A 21,309-nucleotide genomic window follows, 5' to 3' on the forward strand; every position below is an offset into this window, starting at 1 on the left:
AGGAGAGAGATTATTCATATTAATCAAACAGATATAAGACTTACTCTAGTATTGATATGTTTTTATTGTCTGCCCAGGTACAAGGGAGAGTTCAAAATATTAAGACTTTTATCGGATCATTCACCTTTACTGTTATCAATTGCTCTGGAGGATACTCCAATTAAAGGATATAGATAAAATCCCATGCTGCTAAAAAAAAAAGATTTTCAGGAGTTCATAGAACAACAAATTAAAATATATTTTGATATGAGTGTTAATTCCAAACCAGATAAATTTATATTATGGGATATGATTAAAGCATTTATTAGAGGGCAAATAATTATTTATACAACCAAAATTTAAAAAGAACACTGCCAGGAAATAGAACAATTGGAAAAAGAAATAGTAATTTTAGAGAAAGATTTAATGAAAGGAGAAGATATGGAAAAATAAAGACTATTGATGAAAAAAATTGAAATATGATACATTACAAATATACCAAGTGAAAAAATATTATGAAAGCAAAATAAAGATATTATGAATTAGGAGGGAAAAGTCATAAAAATTTGGCTTGGCAGTTGAAAACAGATCAAGCAACAAGAACTTTTGTAGCAATGAGGAAACAGAATAACCAGATTTCATATAAACCACAAAAGATTGATGATGATTTTACGAGATTTTGTAAGCAATTGTATCAATCCAAAGTCCAAGAGAAGAATACTGAAATAGATACATTTTTGTTGCATATTGAACTACCTTAATTAGATTTGGAAGAATAATGCAAATTATCAAATCCCTTGACTGCTTCAGAGGTCTATGATACATTAATGACTCTACCAAATAATAAAGCACCAGGTGAAGACAGATTCTCCACAGAGTTTTACAAAGCTTTCAATAATTTATTAATTCTGCCCTTTTTAGATGTTATTTATTAATCTTATGTATACGGCACAAGCAAACAAAGAACAAACAGTGGCAGTAGCTCTTGATGCAGAGAAGGCCTTTGATAGGCTTGAATGGAGTTTACTCTTTAAAGTATTCCAGAAATTTAAATTATCGGAAATATTTATTAATTGGAGCAAGGCCCTATATAATAGCCTCAAGGCAAAAGTGTTAACTAATGGGCATATTTCAGATTATTTTAAATTGAGTAGGTCAACTTGACAGGGATGTCCACTATCACCTTCCCTCTTTGCTTTGGCTATAGAACTATTGGCAGAATTGATAAGAACAGACATAATAATAAAGGGAATAAAAATAAAAGATAAAGAATTTAAAATTAGTTTATTTGAAAATGATATTATTGTATATTTAACACACCCCGAAAAATCAATAAGGATGTTACATACAAAATTGAAAGAATATGAGGTGATATCAGGATATAAAGTTAACACTGATAAAAGTGAAGTGATGCCAATGAACACAGCTGATTGTACACAATGTGAAAAGGAATCTCCTTTTAAATGGCAGTTAAAGGCAAAATATTATTTTAGGTATCAGAATAGATAATAATTTAAATAATTTGTTTGTTAAATTATTAACCATTAATGAAAAAAATACAAGAAGATATAGAGAAATGGAAGAATTTACTGATAACTCTAATAAGGAGGGTAAACTACATTAAAATGAACATGTTTCCATGATTACAGTACTTATTTCAAATGTAGCCTATTCCCTTAACTGTGGATTTTTAAAAAAATTAATAAATTAAGAAAATTCTTATGGAAGGTAAGAAATCAATAATAGCTTTGGATAAACTAACATGGACATATAAATAAGAGATATTGCAGTTACCAAATTTTAAAAATTACTGTAGGGCAGCCTAATTAAGATTCTTGTCAATTTTTTGTCAGGTAGAAGAAAAACCGGTTTGGTTTGGATAGAACTATATAAACTAGAGGAAAATGTTTTGAAACATTTACTCTATAAGTGGAATGAGAAACTAATGCAACATAACAATTTACCAATATTACACCATATATTAAAAATATGGAGTAGAATACATCTAGAACGAAAGATGATAAACTACCAAATAACAAATATGTTGCTAAAACAAAATCAATTAATTCCTTTTACAATTAATAATATATTTTTTTGAATGAATGGTCAAGGAAAGGAATTACAAAAATAAAAGATGGCTTTCTGGGCAATACTTTACTGACATTTGAACAGCCAAAAGATAAATATGAATTATCAATTTAAAACATTTTTGAAAGAGAAGCTGGGAACTGATTTAAGGTTACCTGAAGTTAGTTGTTTTGAATATTTAATTACGGATACTTTGATAGTTAAAAAATGTATTACAGATATGTATATCAAATTACAAAGCCAAGGAAAAGATGAGGTAATGTACAGACCCAAACACCGTTGGGAAAATGATTAAAATATACAAATAAATAATGAAACTTGGATGGAACTGTATGCGGGTACCATGACAAATACAATAAATGCTCAGTATCGGATGATACAATATAACTGGCTCCATATGTTACACCTCAAAAATTAAAAGACTGGAATCCTACACTAATAAGTTGTCTACAAGAAATTGGTACAATAGTACATTCAATTTAGACCTGTGCAAAAGTAAAATCCTTTTGGGAGGATTTAAATTCAATATTGGATCGAATTACAAAAAATAAGATACCAAAAGACCCAAAAATCTTTCTTTTTAGCAATATAAAGGATAAAGAGTTAAGATTAAATTTAGATAGATTTCAAAAACGATTTATCAAGATCACATTAGAGGCAGCAAAAAAATGTAGAATGTTAACTTGGAAAATGGAAATACCTTTGAAAATACAGCAGTGGTACAAACAAATGAACAATTGTATTCCATTAGAGAAAATTATCTATAAGAGGCAATTACACTCCATTTGAACAAATCTGGGACCCATATATAAAGTTTATTAATGACCGCCAACTTCAAACCTCCAACTCTTAAAGAGACATGTTATACTTATGGAAATAGTGGAACATATAATATTTTGAGGACACGCTTTTTCTTGTCTTTTCTTTTGTTTTCTTCTTTCTATAGTTATTTTGGGGGTGGAGAGGGAGGGGGGCTGGGGAAAAAATGAAAAATGTCACTTTGTATATATACATACTGAGTTTGTATATATCTTGACTGATTTGGTAAATTGTGACATTTTAAGTTTTAAAAAAAGTTATTGTCATGATCAAGTCACAAAATTCAGTTTTGAGGGGCAGCGTCATAGTGCAAACATTCATATTATGAACTATCTTACAACAATAATATTTTAAAAAATTTAATAGTACTGCACGAAAAGTAAGGCAGTGTCTTTGGTTCATTGATTATTCAGGAATCTCTTTCCAACATTTTTTTGTTTGTTTTGTATGTATATATTATATATGTGTGTGTTTGTATGTATATATGTATGTGTGTGTATATATATCTGTGTGTGTGTGTGCGTGTGTGTATATATGTGTATGTATGTATGTGTATATATGTATATGTATGTATGTGTATGTATATGTATATATGTATGTATATATATATGTATATGTATGTATGTGTGTGTGTATGTATATGTATATATATCTATATATAGATATAGATATAGATATAGATCTATATCTATATCTGTGTGTGTGCGCGTGTGTGCGCGCGCGTGAGTCAGGCAGATGGGGGGGGGAAGACCGGCGGCATGAGTCAGGCAGGAAAGGGGGAAAGACTGGCAGCGCGAGTTAGGCAGGCGAGGGGGGGGGGGGTGTGGGGGATGACGGCAGGATGACTGGAAAGGGGTGGGGGTGGATACGGCAGCACAATTTGGGTGGGCTTAAATCTGGCTTTCCGAAATCCAGAAAAATCCAAAATTCAGAACACACTGTCCCCCAAGGGTTCTGGATAAAGGATTGTGTACCTGTATATAACAAGATTATATATCCAACAAAATAAATGTATTTTAACAAATTGCTGTAAACAATCTGTAAAGAATTTTTTAAAAAGTATATAAACAAAAACTATTCTAATAATTTAACCCTTCCCTTGCGAAGTTATGAAGTTATGTTCCATTAATGCATGAAAGAACAAACAAACTATAAAACAAGATCCAATAATCTTATAAATTCTGAAAATTATTATGGAAAGGACCCCATAAATTTAGAGAATTAAGGCTCATTACATTAGTAGAGCATCTAATTTTTTTCCAGAGTCATGCATGCCATCACATCAGTTGGCCATTGAGTATGTGTATGTGTAAATTATTCAGGAATCTGATGGCAACGGGGGAGAAGTTGTGCCACTGAGTGCTTGTCTTTAGGCTCCTGTATCTTTTTCCCGATGGTAGCAGGGTGAAGAGGGCATGACCTGGGTGGTGGGGGTCTTTGAGGATAGAGGTTGCTTTTTTAAGACACAGCCTCATGTAATGTACTTGATGCAGTGAAGTCTGGGTCTGTGCTGTGGCAGTCCGAGTTAACAACCTTCTGGAGTTTTTTCTTGTCCTGAGATTTGGCACCTCCATACCAGACAGTGATGCAACCAGCCAGAATGTTCTCCACAGTACACCTATAGAAGTTTTCAAGAGTCTTCGGTGACATACCGAATCTCCTCAAACACCTCACGAAGTATAGATGCCGGCGAGCCTTCTTTGTAATTGCATCAACATGGAGGCTCCAGGACAGATCCTCGGAGATGTTGACACCCAGGAATTTGTAGTTTTTGACTCTATCCATTACTGAGCACTCGATGAGGACTTCCTCCTGAAGTCTAGAACACAGGGAGAATGTACAAACAGTGGCAGATTCAAACCCACTAGTGCTATAATGGCTTTGTGCTAACTGCTAAGCTAACTCTGCTAATCAGTGCAATGCAGGACTGGGGTGTTTTCTGGCATAAGAAGTTCAGTAACAGCAGCAATCAGAGGAAAGAATGAGAGGTTTCCTGAACTCTTGTTAAGTTGAACTTGTGAAGAACACCGCCTTGATTTTGAGCTTATGACACATCCTTTATAATGTACAGTGTCTGCCATAAAAGTTTGAGACAAAGATACTTTGTTCCTTTATTTGCTCCTGTGCTCCACAGTTTTAAATTTGTAATCAAACAATTCACATGTACTTGAAGTGCACATTCTAGATTTTATTCAAGGTGACCATATATTTCGGCATTTAAGTCTTTCCCCCCCTGCCCCACTCAGCCTCATTTAAAGGGCTTTATGGTATATCTGGCATACAAGTTGACTCCCAGTTTTATGGCTGCCTGAGGTGCCCCGTTGACTGGCATATAAGTCGACCCCCAAAGCTCGCGATGCCTGAGTTGGGTCTTTGACTGATGTATGTCGACCCCCAATTGCACAGATTGATCTGCTGGGTGTTGGCTGGAGGCGATTGCTATCATGGGGGTGAGGGGGGGGGGGGGGAGTCCAACAACACAACGCAACACACAACAAAAATATGAAGTGATCTTAAAGATGAAAGTGATAGAGATGGTCAAGAAAACTAACAACCGAGCTGCTGCGAGAACATTTGATATAATTGAGAAGATGGTTAGAGATTGGAGGAAGAAAGAAGAGATTTTAAGAAAAATACAAAAAAAGGCAATGTTCTTTCAGAAAAGGAATTATTTGACCAGAGTTGGAAACTCACATTGCAGATTGGGTATGTGAACAGAGGCAAGATTGCTACTTAGTCAACCGAAATAAAACAAGAAAATTTGCACTGCCGTGGGCCAAGTTGCACCCAGACCGCAGTGATGATTTTGAGGCTACAGTAGGTTGGGGCAATCATTTCATGAACAGGAAAAATCTGGTATTGTGCCAAAAAAACAAAAATGACACAGAAACTACCAAAAGATCTTGATCATAAAGTTGTAAGTTTTCACCAGTTTATTATATGGAACCAGCAGAAACACCAGTTTATCGGAAACATGGACAAGACCCCCATGAATTTTGACATGATAGGCAATAGAACAGTGCAATGGAAAGGTGTTAAAACTGCAAACCAGAATTACAGGCCGGTTTACTGGGGTGTTATCGTGCATGGCCAACGGGACAAAGTTAAGACTCATGGCAATCTTCAAATCCAAAATTAAACTTAAAATGAAATTCCCTGCAGGTATTTTTTTACGTCTTCATGAAAAAGGATGAATGGAAGAAAATGGTATAAAACTATGGATAGACAATGTGTGGAACAGGCAGTTTACACAAAGAATGGAGTTTGCTGGTCTGGGATATGTTTTGTAGCCACTTAACTGAAAACACTAAAAGTAGATTAGCACTCCATGATACTTACATGGTGGTTATCCTGGGTGGTTTGACGTCAATATTGCAACCTCCTGATGCCTGCTTGAACAAGCCATTGAAAGACTGTGTGCACGAGGAATGGAATAAATGCATGGCTGTCAAGTGCAGAAAAATCCTTTACAAAAGGCGGGGCAATGTATGCTGCATCATTTGATGTGCTGTGTAACTTTGTGTTCAAGTCATGGGACAAAGTTAAAGTAGAGACTGTAATAAAATCATTCCATGGAATTGATGGCACAGAAGATGATTTATTGTGGGACACTGATGACGAAGCTGAAACTGCCTCATCAGATACAGACTGGGACCCATATGATGACTGCTTCAACAGTGAGAGTATGGAGGTATTTGCTGCCATCTTTGCTTCATACAATGCTAGAGAGAGTGATTTGAAGGGTTCAAAATGTGTTGTTTTCAGTCAATGACAGTGATGCTATCACTGAAGGATGCTAATCGTGTTGTTTTCAATAAAATCTCAATGAAAATCTGTTGCAGTCAGGGTTTTTTTGTTTTTCAAGGTCGACTTGTACGCCGGATCAGCGCAAATTGGATTTTGAGCTGAATTTAAAGTCTCAAAAGTAAATCCGGCTTACAAATCAATGCCCCATTTTTTGAGATTTTTTTTTGGGTTTCACAGCTCGACTTTATACTATGCCGAAATGCATGGTATTTGTATACATTTTGATTTGACCACATAGAAATTAGAGCACTTATTGTACATAGTCCCTTCTTTTCTAGGCACCATAATGTTTGGGACATTTGGCTTCTCAGGTGTTTGTAAGAACACAGGTAAATTTTATTGTTTCATTGATGCAGGTATAAGAGAGCTAGGCTTGCTGGAAGCTTTTGATCACCTTTGGAGCTAGTAGCTGCCATTTTTCTACATGAAGGCCAGAGTTGTGCCAATGAAAGTCAAAGAAATCATTATGAGACTGAAAAACAAGAATAAAACACTAAGAGTCCAAACTTTAGGATTAAAAAAAAATCAACTGTTTGGAACATATTTAAGAAGAAAGATTGTGCATTTTAATTATATGTGAATTGTTTGATTACAAATTTAAAACTGTGGAACACAGGGGCAAATAAAGGAAAAAAAAGTGTTTTTGTCCCAAACTTTATGGAGGGCACTAAATCTGAGTGGGATTGGTGAGTATGCTCAAAATTCAGCATAAAATCCAATAAAATCCTACAAGCAAAATTAACAAATCTCTGGATCTTGATGATTCAGGCTTTAAAGCTAGTGATAAGATTTTTAAAAGTGCATGTTTTGCTTCTGGATTGGAAATAGTAAAATTGATGCATCCATTAAAAAAAACTAAGCTTAGTTGGCCTTACTGAGAATATGCCAATATCCATTACTAAGGAAATTATAAAAAATGCACTTGAAAAAAATAATGATCATTAGACACCGACAACATGCTGGTATAAATTTGTATTTGAAAAATTGATGGCTTTTTGTGTTTCCAGTTAGCAAGGTAAATATAGGGAACTGCTGGATGCACTTTAACTGGTTTTTCAGAGGGAAATTTCAAAATGCCAAATGAACAGTTGTTGCATGAAATAAATACTCATAGGCTTGATATGTAAGCATGCTAAGAGATAGTTAGAAGTCAGATGGCAGAGTAGAAATCTTTTATTTTCCTTTTGCAGGCTGCAAAAGTGGGTTATCACAAGGATCAGTTTTGGAATCCATGTTAATGAAGAGTGCAACTGTAATTTATCCATTCTTGATTTGTTCAAGTCTACCATAACCCATGATTACTTTACTAATTAAATATCTATCTCTGAGTGTATTCAAGGATTCAGCCCCCAGAGCTGCTTTAGATTGATTGCAAAGTCTTGCAATGTTTTGAGAAGATAAATCTTTCCCCATCTCGGCCTTAATCCTCTGGTCTTAGAAGTCCACAAGGGAAAATGTTATCTGGCATTTCCCCTCTCACACCCATGAGAATCTTGTTTCAATGAGATTGTTTCTCTTTGTCTCATTTCCCACCCTCAAACCCAGGATCATCCCAGTGAACCTTCTCTGAACTGCTTCCATTGATGATATATTTTTTTTCTTAACTAAAGGGACCAATGTAGTGCCTAGCACTCAAAATGTAGCTTCACTAATTTCTTCTACTGACTTCTTGCTTTTACTTCCTCTTTCTTTCTTTGGCTTGGCTTCGCAGACGAAGATTTATGGAGGGGGTAAATGTCCACGTCAGCTGCAGGCTCGTTTGTGGCTGACAAGTCCGATGCAGGACAGGCAGACACGGTTGCAGGGGAAAATTGGTTGGTTGGGGTTGGGTGTTGGGTTTTTCCTCCTTTGCCTTTTGTCAGTGAGGTGGGCTCTGCGGTCTTCTTCAAAGGAGGTTGCTGCCCGCCAAACTGTGAGGCGCCAAGATGCACGGTTTGAGGCGATATCAGCCCACTGGCGGTGATCAATGTGGCAGGCACCAAGAGATTTCTTTAGGCAGTCCTTGTACCTTTTCTTTGGTGCACCTCTGTCACGGTGGCCAGTGGAGAGCTCGCCATATAACACGATCTTGGGAAGGCGATGGTCCTCCATTCTGGAGACGTGACCCACCCAGCGCAGCTAACCTTCTTGAAATGACTGATACCATAGTTTACTCATTTATCAGCAGCCATTGTATGACTGGCACTGATGTCTTCTGCAGTCTATCTCCACTTAAATAATCTGTTTTATCAAAACATAAACTTCTGAAAGAAATCAGCGGGTTAAGCAGCATCTATGGAACAAAGGGTGGAAACCCTGCAATCTGACTGAGAATGCAGAGGGAAAATGACATATACAAAAATAAGAGGGATGGATGGGATAGAGGCTGGAGGGTAATAGTTGGAACCAGATGAGATGGAAGAAGAGGACTGATGGACAGGTGGGTGATCAGCAGATAGAGCTGAAAGGGGAAGGGTACAAGTGGCTAGTGGGTGAAAGGTGAAAGGGGAAGGGTACAAGTGGCTAGTGGGTGAAAGATAAGGGAGGGATGATGGGCAGCTAGAACCAAGAATTGGAAAGGTGAGCCATGGGAGAAGACACCCAGATTGTGTGTGATAAGCAAACAGAACTCTGGGATTGGGTAGGGATGATGACATCCATGTAAAGTGGGGTGGGGAAGGGGGAGAAGATTGGGGAACACACAAAAATGGTGAACAGAGATCCTGAATGGACTGTTGAGAGTGGAATAGTTCCTGCCTGATCTGGTGAAAGTTGGAAATGTTCTTTTCATTAATTATCTACCAGCTTTTGTATCAATACTCCCTCTTCTGCCATCTGGCTCCATCAATCCACTATCCCCTCCCTATCATCCATCCTCTGTTATCATCCACTGCTGGCCCACTTCTACACTGGCTATTTCTCTCTATGCTCTCACACCTAGTATAGGGTCTCAATCTGAAACATTGATCATCCCCTTGCCTCTACAGATGGTGATTGATCCACTGAGTTCTTCCAGCAGTTTATCTTTTCCTCCAGATTTGAGCATCCATAACAGTAGTTCTCCACCTTTTTCTTCACACTCACATACCACTTGAAGTAGTCCCTATGCCATTAGTGCTCTGTGATCAGTATGGGATTGCTTCAAGTGGTATGTGAGTGAGAGGGGAAGATTAAGAATCGCTGCTGTAGACCCAATTGTTACTGAAGTATTTTGCTGGAGAAAAATGTAATTGGTCCATTTCCTTTGGAGTTATGAAACCGTACACATAACGATTCAATTAAGTATGATTAAAACAGTGGTTTTCAAACTTTTTCTTTCCACCCACATTCCACCTGAAGCAATTCCTCACTAATTACAGAGCATCTATAGTATGTCTTATGTCTCCAATCTATTTAATAATTGTTCCTTTCAAAGAGAACAACTTTACATTTTCCAATGTTATATTCCACTTGCTTTTTTCCCATTCACCTAGCCTAACAATATCTCTCTGCAAAAAAAAGTACTGGATTATACCTCAGAGAACTCCAATAAATTTGTCAGATTAATACATTTCATGTATCATTGTTTGTTTGAGTATTAAATTTTGTATCGCAAAGGTGCATGTCTGATCAGATGAGTCCAAACAAGCTAATGTGGCAGTCAGACTCTGGTTATACTTTGTGTGTGTGATGTATGACTAGCAATTCAGTTGTATTAATTGAAAAAGAAACACTGAATCAAAATCAGAGAATTTTTCTTTGAGTATGATCTAACCTGCTGGGCATGTCAGACAAAAAGTATAACCTGAGTCTTGTTAATTTGATTTCACTTTATCAGAGATATTTTCTTTGTTTGACATCTCCTTCCTCATCATCTTTGACTCTAAAAGTTAAAGATTTATTTTTTTCTCAATTTTGACAAAGTTTCTTTTTTTTAAAAAAAATTATTTTTCACACCATGAACCACATTGAGCATGATACATAATTTTTCCTTTTCAAATATTTTCAGTGCCATTTTCTCCCTACCTCCACCACCCCCCCCCCCCCCCGTCCATTTAAAGTACAAAATCTAGGATACATTAAACCAGTCAAACAATGTTGTCATTCAATAAAAATAAACAAGAAATTCCACTGAGTCAATTCTTTTCATTTCCTTCTCCTTTCGTTAATTTAGGTAGTAAATGTCCCCAGTAGGTTTTCGCTTTTGTGTTTCATGTAAGGCTCCCATATTTGTTCAAATATTTCAATACTATTTCTTAAACTATATGTTATTTTTTCTAATGGAATACATTTATTCATTTCTCTACACCATTGTTGTATTTTCAAATTATCTTCCAATTTCCAGGTTGACATAATACATTTTTTTGCTACGGCTAGAGCTATCTTAACAAATCTTTTTTGTGCACCATCCAAATCAATTCCAAATTCTTTGTTTTTTATGTTAGGAGGAAGATCTCTGGATTTTTTGGTATATTGTTTTCTGTAATTTTATTTAATATTTGGTTTAGATCTTCCCAAAATTTTTCTACTTTCTCACATGTCCAGATTGCATGAATTGTTGTTCCCATTTCTTTTTTACATCGAAAACATCTATCAGATACTGTTGGGTCCCATTTATTTAACTTTAGAGGTGTAATGTATAGCCTGTGTATCCAGTTATATTGTATCATACGTAACCTCGTATTTATTGTATTTCTCATCGTTCCAGAACATAACTTCTCCCATATTTCCTTTTTTATTTTTATATTTAAATCTTGTTCCCATTTTTGTTTAGTTTTACCATTTGTTTCCTCATTCTCCTTTTCTTGCAGTTTAATATACATATTTGTTATAAATCTTTTGATTATCATTGTATCTGTAATCACATATTCAAAGTTACTTCCCTCTGGTAACCTCAGACTGCTTCCTAATTTGTCCTTCAAGTAGGATCTCAATTGGTAATATGCCAGCATTGTATCTTGAGTTATATTGTATTTATCTTTCATTTGCTCAAAGGATAATAATCTATTTCCTGAAAAACAATTTTCTATTCTTTTGATCCCTTTTTTCTACCATTCTCTAAAGGAAAGGTTATCTATTGTAAAAGGGAGTAACTTATTTTGCGTCAATATTAGTTTTGGTAATTGATAATTTGTTTTATTCCTTTCTACATGAATCTTTTTCCAAAATATTGAGTAGATGATGTAATACTGGAGAACTTCTATGTTCTACCAATTTTTCATCCCATTTACATAATATGTGTTCAGGTATCTTTTCCCCTATTTTTATCTAATTCTAATCTAGTCCAATCTGGCTTTTCCCTTGTTTGATAAAAATCTGATATGATTCTTAATTGTGCGGCTCTATAATAATTTTTAAAATTTGGCAGTTGTAAGCCTCCTTGTTTATACCATTCTGTTAATTTATCTAGTGCTATCCTCGGTTTCCCCCCTTTCCATAAAAATTTCCTTATTATTTTCTTTAACTCCTTGAAGAATTTCTCTGTCAAGTGTATTGGCAATGCCTGAAATAGGTATAATATCCTTGGGAAAATGTTCATTTTAATACAGTTTATCCTTCCTATTAGTGTTAATGGTAAATCTTTCCAATGCTCTAAATCGTCCTGTAATTTTTTCATTAGTGGATAATAATTGAGTTTATATAGATGGCCGAGATTTTTATTTATTTGTATACCTTGGTATCTTATTGCTTGCATTTGCCATCTGAATGGTGATTCCTTCTTAAATTTTGAGAAATCCGCATTATTCATTGGCATTGCTTCACTTTTAATTACGTTAATCTTGTAACCCGACACTTCTCCATATTCCTTCAATTTCTTATATAATTCTTTTATTGATAGTTCTGGTTCTGTTAAGTATACTATAACATCATCCGCAAATAAACTGATTTTATATTCCTTGTCTTTTATTTTTATCCCTTTTATATTATTTTCTGTTCTTATCAATTCTGCTAGTGGTTCTATAGCTAACGCGAACAATAAGGGTGATAGTGGGCATCCCTGCTGTGTTGACGTGCTTAAGTTAAATTGCTTTGATATATATCCATTTACTGTCACTTTCGCCAATGGTCCCTTATATAATGCTTTAATCCAATTAATATACTTCTCTGGTAAACTGAATTTTTGCAATACTTTGAATAAATAATTCCATTCTACTCTGTCAAAGGCCTTCTCTGCATCTAAAGCAACTGCTACTGTTGGCGCTTTACTCCCTTCTACTGCATGAATTAAGTTGATAAATTTACAAATATTGTCTGTTGTTCGTTTTTTTTTAATAAATCCAGTTTGGTCTAGATTTACCATTTTCGGTACATACTCTGCTAATCTGTTTGCTAATAGTTTAGCTATTATCTTATAATCTGTGTTAAGTAATGATATTGGTCTATATGACGCTGGTGCGAGTGGATCTTTCCCTTGCTTTAGTATTACTGTAATTATTGCTGTTTTACATGAATCTGGTAAGCTTTGTGTTTCATCAGTCTGGTTGATTACTTCCAGGAGGGGAGGAATTAATAAATCTTTAAATGTTTTATAGAATTCTATTGGGAATCCATCCTCTCCTGGTGTTTTATTATTTGGTAATTTTTAAATTATCTCTTGTATTTCTACTATTTCAAATGGTTCTGTTAATTTATTTTGTTCCTCTATTTGTAATTTTGGTAGTTCAATTTTAGTTAAAAATTCATCTATTTTCCCTTCTTTCCCTTCGTTTTCAGTTTGATATAATTGTTCATAGAATTCTCTAAAGTTTTCCTTGATCTCCTTTGGATTATATGTGATTTGTTTGTCTTTTTTCCTTGATGCCAATACCATTTTCTTAGCTTGTTCTGTCTTAAGCTGCCATGCTAGAATTTTGTGTGTTTTTTCCCCTAGTTCATAATATTTCTGTTTTGTCTTCATTATGTTCTTCTCCACCTTATATGTTTGTAGTGTTTCATATTTTATTTTTTTATCTGCCAATTCTCTTCTTTTAGTTGTATCTTCCTTCATTGCTAATTCTTTTTCTATATTTACTATTTCCCTTTCCAACTGCTCTGTTTCCTGATTATAGTCCTTCTTCATCTTGGTTACATAACTTATTATTTGCCCTCTAATGAACGCTTTCATTGCATCCAATAGTATAAACTGATCTTTCACCGATTCCGTATTTATTTCAAAATACATTTTAATTTGTCTTTCAATGAATTCTCTAAAATGCTGCCTTTTGAGTAGCATGGAGTTTAATCTCCATCTATACATTCTTGGATGGATGTCCTCTTAACTTTATTGTCAATATTAAGGGTGAATGGTCCGATAATATTCTAGCTTTATATTCTGTTTTTCTTACTCTATCTTGCATACGAGCTGATAACAAAAATAGGTCTATTCTTGAGTATGTTTTATGTCTACCCGAGTAATATGAATATTCCTTTTCATTTGGGTGTTGTTTCTTCCATATATCCAAAAGTTGCATTTCTTCCATCGATTTAATTATAAATTTGGTTACTTTGTTCTTTCTGTTAATTTTTTTCCCAGTTTTGTCCATATTTGAATCCAAATTCAGGTTGAAATCCCCTCCTATTGATATGTTCCCTTGCGTATCTGCTATCTTCAAAAAAATATCTTGCATAAACTTTTGATCTTCTTCGTTAGGTGAATATACATTGAGTAGATTCCAAAACTCCGAATATATCTGACATTTTATCATTACATATCTCCCTGCTGGATCTATTATTTCCTCTTCTATTTTAATTGGCACATTTTTACTAATTAATATAGCTACTCCTCTTGCTTTTGAATTATACGACGCTGCTGTTACGTGTCCTACCCAATCTCTCTTTAATTTCTTGTGCTCCAATTCAGTTAAATGTGTTTCTTGCACAAATGCTATATCAATTTTTTCTTTTTTCAGTAAATTTAGCAGTTTCTTCCTTTTAATTTGGTTATGTATTTCGTTAATATTTAAAGTCATATAGTTCAGCGTAGCCATTTCATACTTTGTTTATCTTCCCTTTCCGTTTCTCCATCATCACCTTTCCTTCTTATCCATTTCTGCTTTCTTGTTTTGAACACTTTATAAGACAACATTTCTAAAACATCAAACATTTTCCTTATTCTCCTATTTAAAACTTCTTTAACCCCATTCTCCCCTCCCCTTCCTGAGTTGCCCTTTATCCCTTGTCGGACAACCACATCTCCCCTCTCCATTTGGATTTGCGAATTCACTCGCAAACGTCAACTGATTTTGTAGTGACCGTAACTCCTCCCCACCCAGCCCCCCCCAGAAAAGATTTCAATTTTCAAATGTAACAAAGGTCACTCTTTCAATTCCCTCCTTATTCCCTCTATTCCCTTTCCCTCCCTTATTAATTCTTGTCTATACTCTATATATTTTCCTCTAAATACGGATACATTCATGTATGCATACTATACACACATATACCCCTTTACACACATACATATAGTTCGTGGTCATTTTTACTCTCATTACATGTCTTCATCTCTCTGCTTGTTTTGTAGTTGTTCTGCAAATTGCCTTGCTTCCTCTGGATCGGAGAATAGTCTGTTTTGTTGCCTTGGAATAACTATTTTAAGTACCGCTGGGTACTTTAACATAAATTTATATCCTTTTTTCCATAAGATCGCTTTTGCTGTATTGAACTCCTTCCTCTTCTTCAGGAGTTCAAAACTTATATCTGGATAGAAAAAAAATTTTGGACCTTTATATTCCAGTGGCTTTTTGTCCTCTCTTACTTTCTTCATTGCTTTCTCCAATATATTTTCTCTTGTTGTATATCTTAAGAATTTTACTAAAATGGATCTTGGTTTTTGCTGCGGTTGTGGTTTCGGGGCTAAAGTTCTATGTACCCTCTCTATTTCCATTTCTTCCTGTAATTCTGGTCTTCCTAGGACCCTGGAGATCCAATCTTTTATAAATTCTCTCATATTCTTGCCTTCTTCATCTTCCTTAAGGCCCACTATCTTTATATTATTTCTTTTATTATAGTTTTCTATTATATCTATCTTCTGAGCTAACAGCTCCTGTGTCTCTAACTTTTTTATTAGATTCTTCTAATTTCTCTTTTAAGTCTTCTACTTCCATTTCTACAATTGTTTCTCGTTCTTCCATATTTTCCACTCTTTTTCCTATCTCTGATATGGCCATTTCCATTTTATTCATTTTTTCTTCTGCATTCTTAATTCTTCTTTTTATCTCATTAAATTCTTGTAATTGCCATTCTTTCACTGATTCCATATATTCTTTAAAAAAAGATACATCCATTGTCTTGCCTTTCTCCTCTTCTTCCTCTGGATTGACCATCTGTTGTTTCCTTGTTTTCTTTTTACCCTCTTCTTTCTTGTTGTCGTTATTGTCTGTGTTCTGCACCTGCTGCTGTGCTGCAGGTGTCTCTCTCAGCTGTGGAGATCGACTCAGCAGCTGTTCCCCCCTCCCGTCAGTGTGGTTTTTTTCATGCGCGGTTGCGCACTTTTACTCGGCTCTGCGAGCCATTTTTGTAGTCCCGAGCCCGGGACTTCCACTGACCTGCGGGAGCGGGCTTCTCTCTCCGCGGCGGGCCTCTTCGGACAGGTAAGGCCTTCACCTTCTTCTTCCGACATTCTTTCTTCTTCTTTTCTTCCCGTTGTTTTCGACTTTTCTCTCTTCGTTGCCATTTTCTTCTCACCTTTTTTTTACTTTATTATAAATTTTAATCTTGTACCTTTGTGCTTTGTGTGGTTTTTTTTAACTTTTTGGGAGAGGGCTGGAATTCCCTGACCAGTCACTACTCCATCACTTTGACAAAGGTTCTTGTTTCTTTTTTAACTGATTCTGCCTGAACTGAAGAGTGTTTCCAGCATGGTCAGTTTTGATTTCAGTTTTCCAGCGTCAATTTGTTTCACAAAGGTATATCAAAGTCAATAGCAGTAAGTATGTATAGGAAACAACGTCTCTTCACTGACTGTCAGTGCAGATGCAACTCAACGATGCATGCCTAGCCCACTGCTGTACTCACTATACACCCATGACTGTGTGGCCAGGTACAATTCCACTGCTATCTACAAATTTGCTGATGACACCACAGTTGACGGTAGAATCAGAAACAGCAAGGAGGAAGCGTATAGGAGGGAGATAGATAAGCTCGTTGAGTGGTGTCAGATCAACAAACTTGCACTCAATATTAACAAAAGAAGGAGGTGATTGTGAACTTCAAAAGGAAGTCAAGAGAACACAAAGCAGTCCTCATCGAAGGCTCAATAGTGGAGAGGGTCAAGAACTTCAAATCCCTGGGTGTCAACATCTCCAAGGATCTGTCCTGGAGCCTTCGTTTTTATGCAATCACAAAAAAGGCTCGCCAGCGGCTATACTTTGTGAGGTGTCTGATGAGACTTGGTTTGTTACTGAAGATCCTCAAAAACTTATACGGGTGTACTGTGAAGAGCAATCTGGCTGGTTGCATCACTGCCTGTTATGGAGACGCCAATCCTCAGGGCAAGAAAAATCTCCAGAAGGTTGTTAACTCGGACTGTGACATCACAGGCACCAGACCACTTCATTGAGGACATCTACAAGAGGTGATGTTTTAAGGAAGCAGGCTCTATCTTCAAGGACCCCACCACCCAGGCCGTGCATTCTTCACACTGCTACCATTTGGCAAAACTGTACAGGAGCCTAAAGGCAAGCACTCAGCGGCACAAGGACTGATTTTTTTCCCCTCTGCCATCAGATTTCTGAATGAACAATGAACCAGAGACACGACCTCACTTTGACTTTTCATGCACTATTTTTATTTATTTTTGTGAAGTGGTTTACATGAATGTTTGCAACTGTGATGCTGCCACAAAACCATGTATTTCATGACTTTGTTCATGACAATAAATACTGATTCTGAAATTCTAATCCAATCCTGATCAATTGTGTTTCCTCGTACATATGCAGTAAGGTGAAAGTATAACTATCTATTTTAATCACTAGAAGTTCATTCAGTGGTTAATAGTCAGGGGCTTTTAGAAAAAGGGAATTGTGTGACTTTTTTATAAAATCTGATCATTTTGTGTTCAACAGTTACTTTCTCTCCAGTCTTTTCCAGGAAACCCAGTTACAGGATTCATCTGTAAAATTTAAAGCACTTCCTGTGAAACTGCAACAGAAAGCCTTTGAAAATGTATATATGAAAGTACAATCAGGAATGAGATGTCAGGTAACTTCAATTTTGTTTTTAATTTTAAACCTTTTGCAGTCAACTAGTTTAATTTGGGTTTATCCCAATATAATTCTTAAGTAAATGACATCTAATTCACTTTTGGGAAAATCATCATCTTTTTCCTTGTTTGTTTTTGTTTGTTGGCCAAATAGTGTTAAGTGACTGAATTTGCATACAATGTAAAGTGATAGAGCGTTGAGTGTTATAGCACAGTACACACCCTTCGCCCACAATTTGCTGATCTATATACAGTAAACCTACTTAACAACTGAAATCTTCCCTAGCTCATACCTATAACCCTTTCACTTGGCTGTTATTTTTCCTCACAGTAAAATTCTTACATCAACATTGTGATGGGTTGATTAATCCTGATTCAGTTTCAAAAAGTTCCTTATTTTCCCTTTTTTTTTGGTTTTGCTTTCTCTTTTCCTTGCCATTCTCATGACACTGAGTGCATTTGCTACACCATAATATCATACTTTGGATAGATTTAGGTACCTGATTTCTTCCTTTCCATTTTTATTGCTTCATCCTTACGGATCATTGAAATCATAAATTTAATTCCTGGCTCCACACCCAACCTTATCTAGAAAAGTGCATCATGAACTTCAGCATGGGGAAATTTAGAGTTGGATATAGTGCTCCTTTACAACGAAATGCTCACCAAAACTTTTTCAAGGCTTCACCGTGAATCCTCGCTGCTTCTCGTTCAATGTTAAGATCGATGACCTTCATCAGGTAGAGAACATAGGCAGAGACTTTAAAATAACTTGATTTGAAAATTCTAAATTTTAAAAGGTTTTCTCCCTGTTCAACATTTTGAAATATTTTGCCTTGGTATTCATATTTTTCCATTATTAGTTCCTTTTCTATCTATATATAAAATGAAAGCTTGGGATAATATTTAATATCATAATAATTGCTTTGCTCGCAACTGAAACACCATTGTTCCAATTATTCTGCATATTCTTACCCAAATGTACTTTAGGATTTACCTAATTTTCATTCCCATTGTCCAACCATAGATGGCAATCTGACATTAAAATGTCAATGTTATGAGTGAAAATGCTGTGTGGAATATTATGTATCCATAAACCACCAAATCCTAACCTCAAATTGAATAGTGGCAATTGACCCTATATACAGAAAATAGGACAAACCAGATCCATAACATTATTTTGTAATTAAAATTATAATATTAACAATACTTTAGTGGTTCGTCATCACCATATCTCCCTTACCCTCATTACAAATTTTACTGACTTAACTTCAAGATGCTGGGAAAACTAGTTATAATATTCCCATACGTTCTCTGGTGCCCTGGTCTCTCCCCATGTTTGATCTTCATCAGAGCCCTGGACTGAACTCTGCATTCTTCAGACTTCAGGTCTTAGTGCCTCCTACCCTGCATCTCCACCATTATTACCTTCCCTCTTGATACCAAGCACCATGTCATAGTTTTTGATCACCCCATCCAATATTACATTGATTCTCCCTGCAATCAGTTTATTTTTGATACCTCTCAAAACCAATGTGTTTATTTTGTATTAATGTTTCAGTGAAATTCCATGTTTTCCATTTGCTTGACAATTTGTATGTTGCATTTTTTAAAAATACATTTTTGTGGTTTTCTTCAGAATTGTACATCCCCAGATGAACTCCAGGATGAGGAGTGCAACAGAAGAGCTACATTGCTTCTAGTGATTTCATTGGTTATGTGCTGCAGCCCTATTTGTGAAAAGCAGGCTTTATTTGCTATTTGCCAGTCATTAAAGGAGAACAAACTAGACCCTTCACTTGTTAAAAAGGTAACAATAAAAGAAAATTGTAACATCTGTAAAAAAGGAAACAATGTCAATGTTTACTTCCTTGTTCAAATTTCCTCTTGTTTCATTAGATCAAATCCACGCACATCAAAGATTAACATTCACTAGGCAGGAATCTTTAAATTTAAATCTCTCTTCACCTCTAATTCAAGACATGCAAAATAAGTTTGGAAGTTGAGAAGACTTGCTGAAGCAAAGATGGAAAATATTAACATCAAAGTTAATGACACCAAATATTTTGTGATCCACAAAAATCCTGAAATTGCATAATTTATCTGCAGTAATCAAAAGTAACAAACGCAGAATATTTTTGTTGTCTTTGATTTTATAAAGCTGTACTCTTTGCCTATAACAAGTATTCTTGTACTTTTACTTACACTTAGATTCTTGAGTCCACATCAAAGTGTTTGTCTTATCGTAGTTTGGAAAGCTTCATGATTTCTCATATAGATTACCTTATCCACGAATGGCTTGCACTGAATGATCCTGACTATAAGCTGCCTACATTCCCTTATATCTTATTGAACTGTTCTACTCTGGAAGAATTTTACAGGTAAATGGAATATTCATTTCCAATGAAATCACAACAAAAAAGCAAAGTAGTGGTTTGTATTTCTACACTGAATCTGAATATATTTTAAAAATGTTTAACTATGTAAAGTTTTGTATAAGAAATGCACATGGTAATATGTTAAATGGGACAAAAAGAAGAAGACTGACATCTATTTCCCTTGTGTTCAAGAAGTTGTAAGTGATCAGATTATTTGAAAAGATTGTAGTGAGGTTGCTACGGCTACACCTAGGTTATAGCTCTTTGTTATACTCAAATCCGCAAAAGAAGGAAGACACACACACACACACACACACACACACACACACACACACACACACACACACACACACACACACACACACACACACACACACACACACACACACACGATTAGAGTGTATTCATTACTGAGTTTATTCAGTGGCAGCTCTACCTTTTACAGTCAGCTCGGCCACGTCACCACCAGGGTGTGGTTTGAGCCAGCTGGCTGACGATTGGTTACCTCAGATGCCCAGGCCCTGATTGGGCCCCCTTGCGATTCTCCATCGGTGATTGGCCAGTTTCACTACTCTGCCAGCATCCTATGGAAATGGGCGTTTCAGCCTGCACAATGCTTTGCCAGTCGCCGCATTCGTTGGCCATTTCCTGTGTTGGCCCGAGGCATGGGCCGCGGGCCGCTGCAAGATACTGACAAAACAATACTTGTATTTAGTTCTCTTTATTAATCAAATGTTGCCGTTGATTTGTGTTTTAGATCCTATTACAAAGTTCTTGTCCCACACCTGATGGTTACTGGTAACATGGAAGAAGTGAAATCAATTGCTGCTCACATTAGAAGATGCTGGAAAGATTTGCTTGCTGATTGTCTTCCAAAAATAATGGTTAACGTTCTGCCTTATTTTGCATATCAAGAAAAGAATGGATCTGATAATGCTTTAGCACAACAAAGAGAAAATGCATCAAAGGTGTTTGACATGCTGAAAGAAGATGATTGCTTGGGAAAGCAGGTGAGATATAGTAGTATTTTGTTATATTATTTATGAAGTGTTTTATGAATACAAGACACCTGAGTCATCATGCTGTAATAATATTAAAACTGAG

General features: G+C 35.8%; 1 protein-coding gene across 6 annotated transcripts in view; it reads left to right on the forward strand.

The window, feature by feature from the left end:
- The window catches only part of atm (ATM serine/threonine kinase), a 225,143-nt gene that overhangs the window by 95,866 nt on the left and 107,968 nt on the right, over positions 1–21,309 (forward strand). For 5 of the 6 annotated variants that reach the window (XM_069891269.1, XM_069891268.1, XM_069891270.1 and 2 more), the window contains exons 23-26: positions 17,706–17,826; positions 19,467–19,637; positions 20,039–20,208; positions 20,963–21,215. In XM_069891269.1, the coding sequence (XP_069747370.1) occupies positions 17,706–17,826; positions 19,467–19,637; positions 20,039–20,208; positions 20,963–21,215 (715 nt within the window). Of the gene's footprint in view, positions 1–17,705; positions 17,827–19,466; positions 19,638–19,726; positions 19,924–20,038; positions 20,209–20,962; positions 21,216–21,309 lie in introns of those variants that run through there. The other variant, XM_069891274.1, reaches the window with a different exon arrangement.

The sequence above is a fragment of the Narcine bancroftii genome, chromosome 7, assembly GCF_036971445.1.
Source record: "Narcine bancroftii isolate sNarBan1 chromosome 7, sNarBan1.hap1, whole genome shotgun sequence".
Taxonomy (NCBI): Eukaryota; Metazoa; Chordata; class Chondrichthyes; order Torpediniformes; family Narcinidae; genus Narcine; species Narcine bancroftii.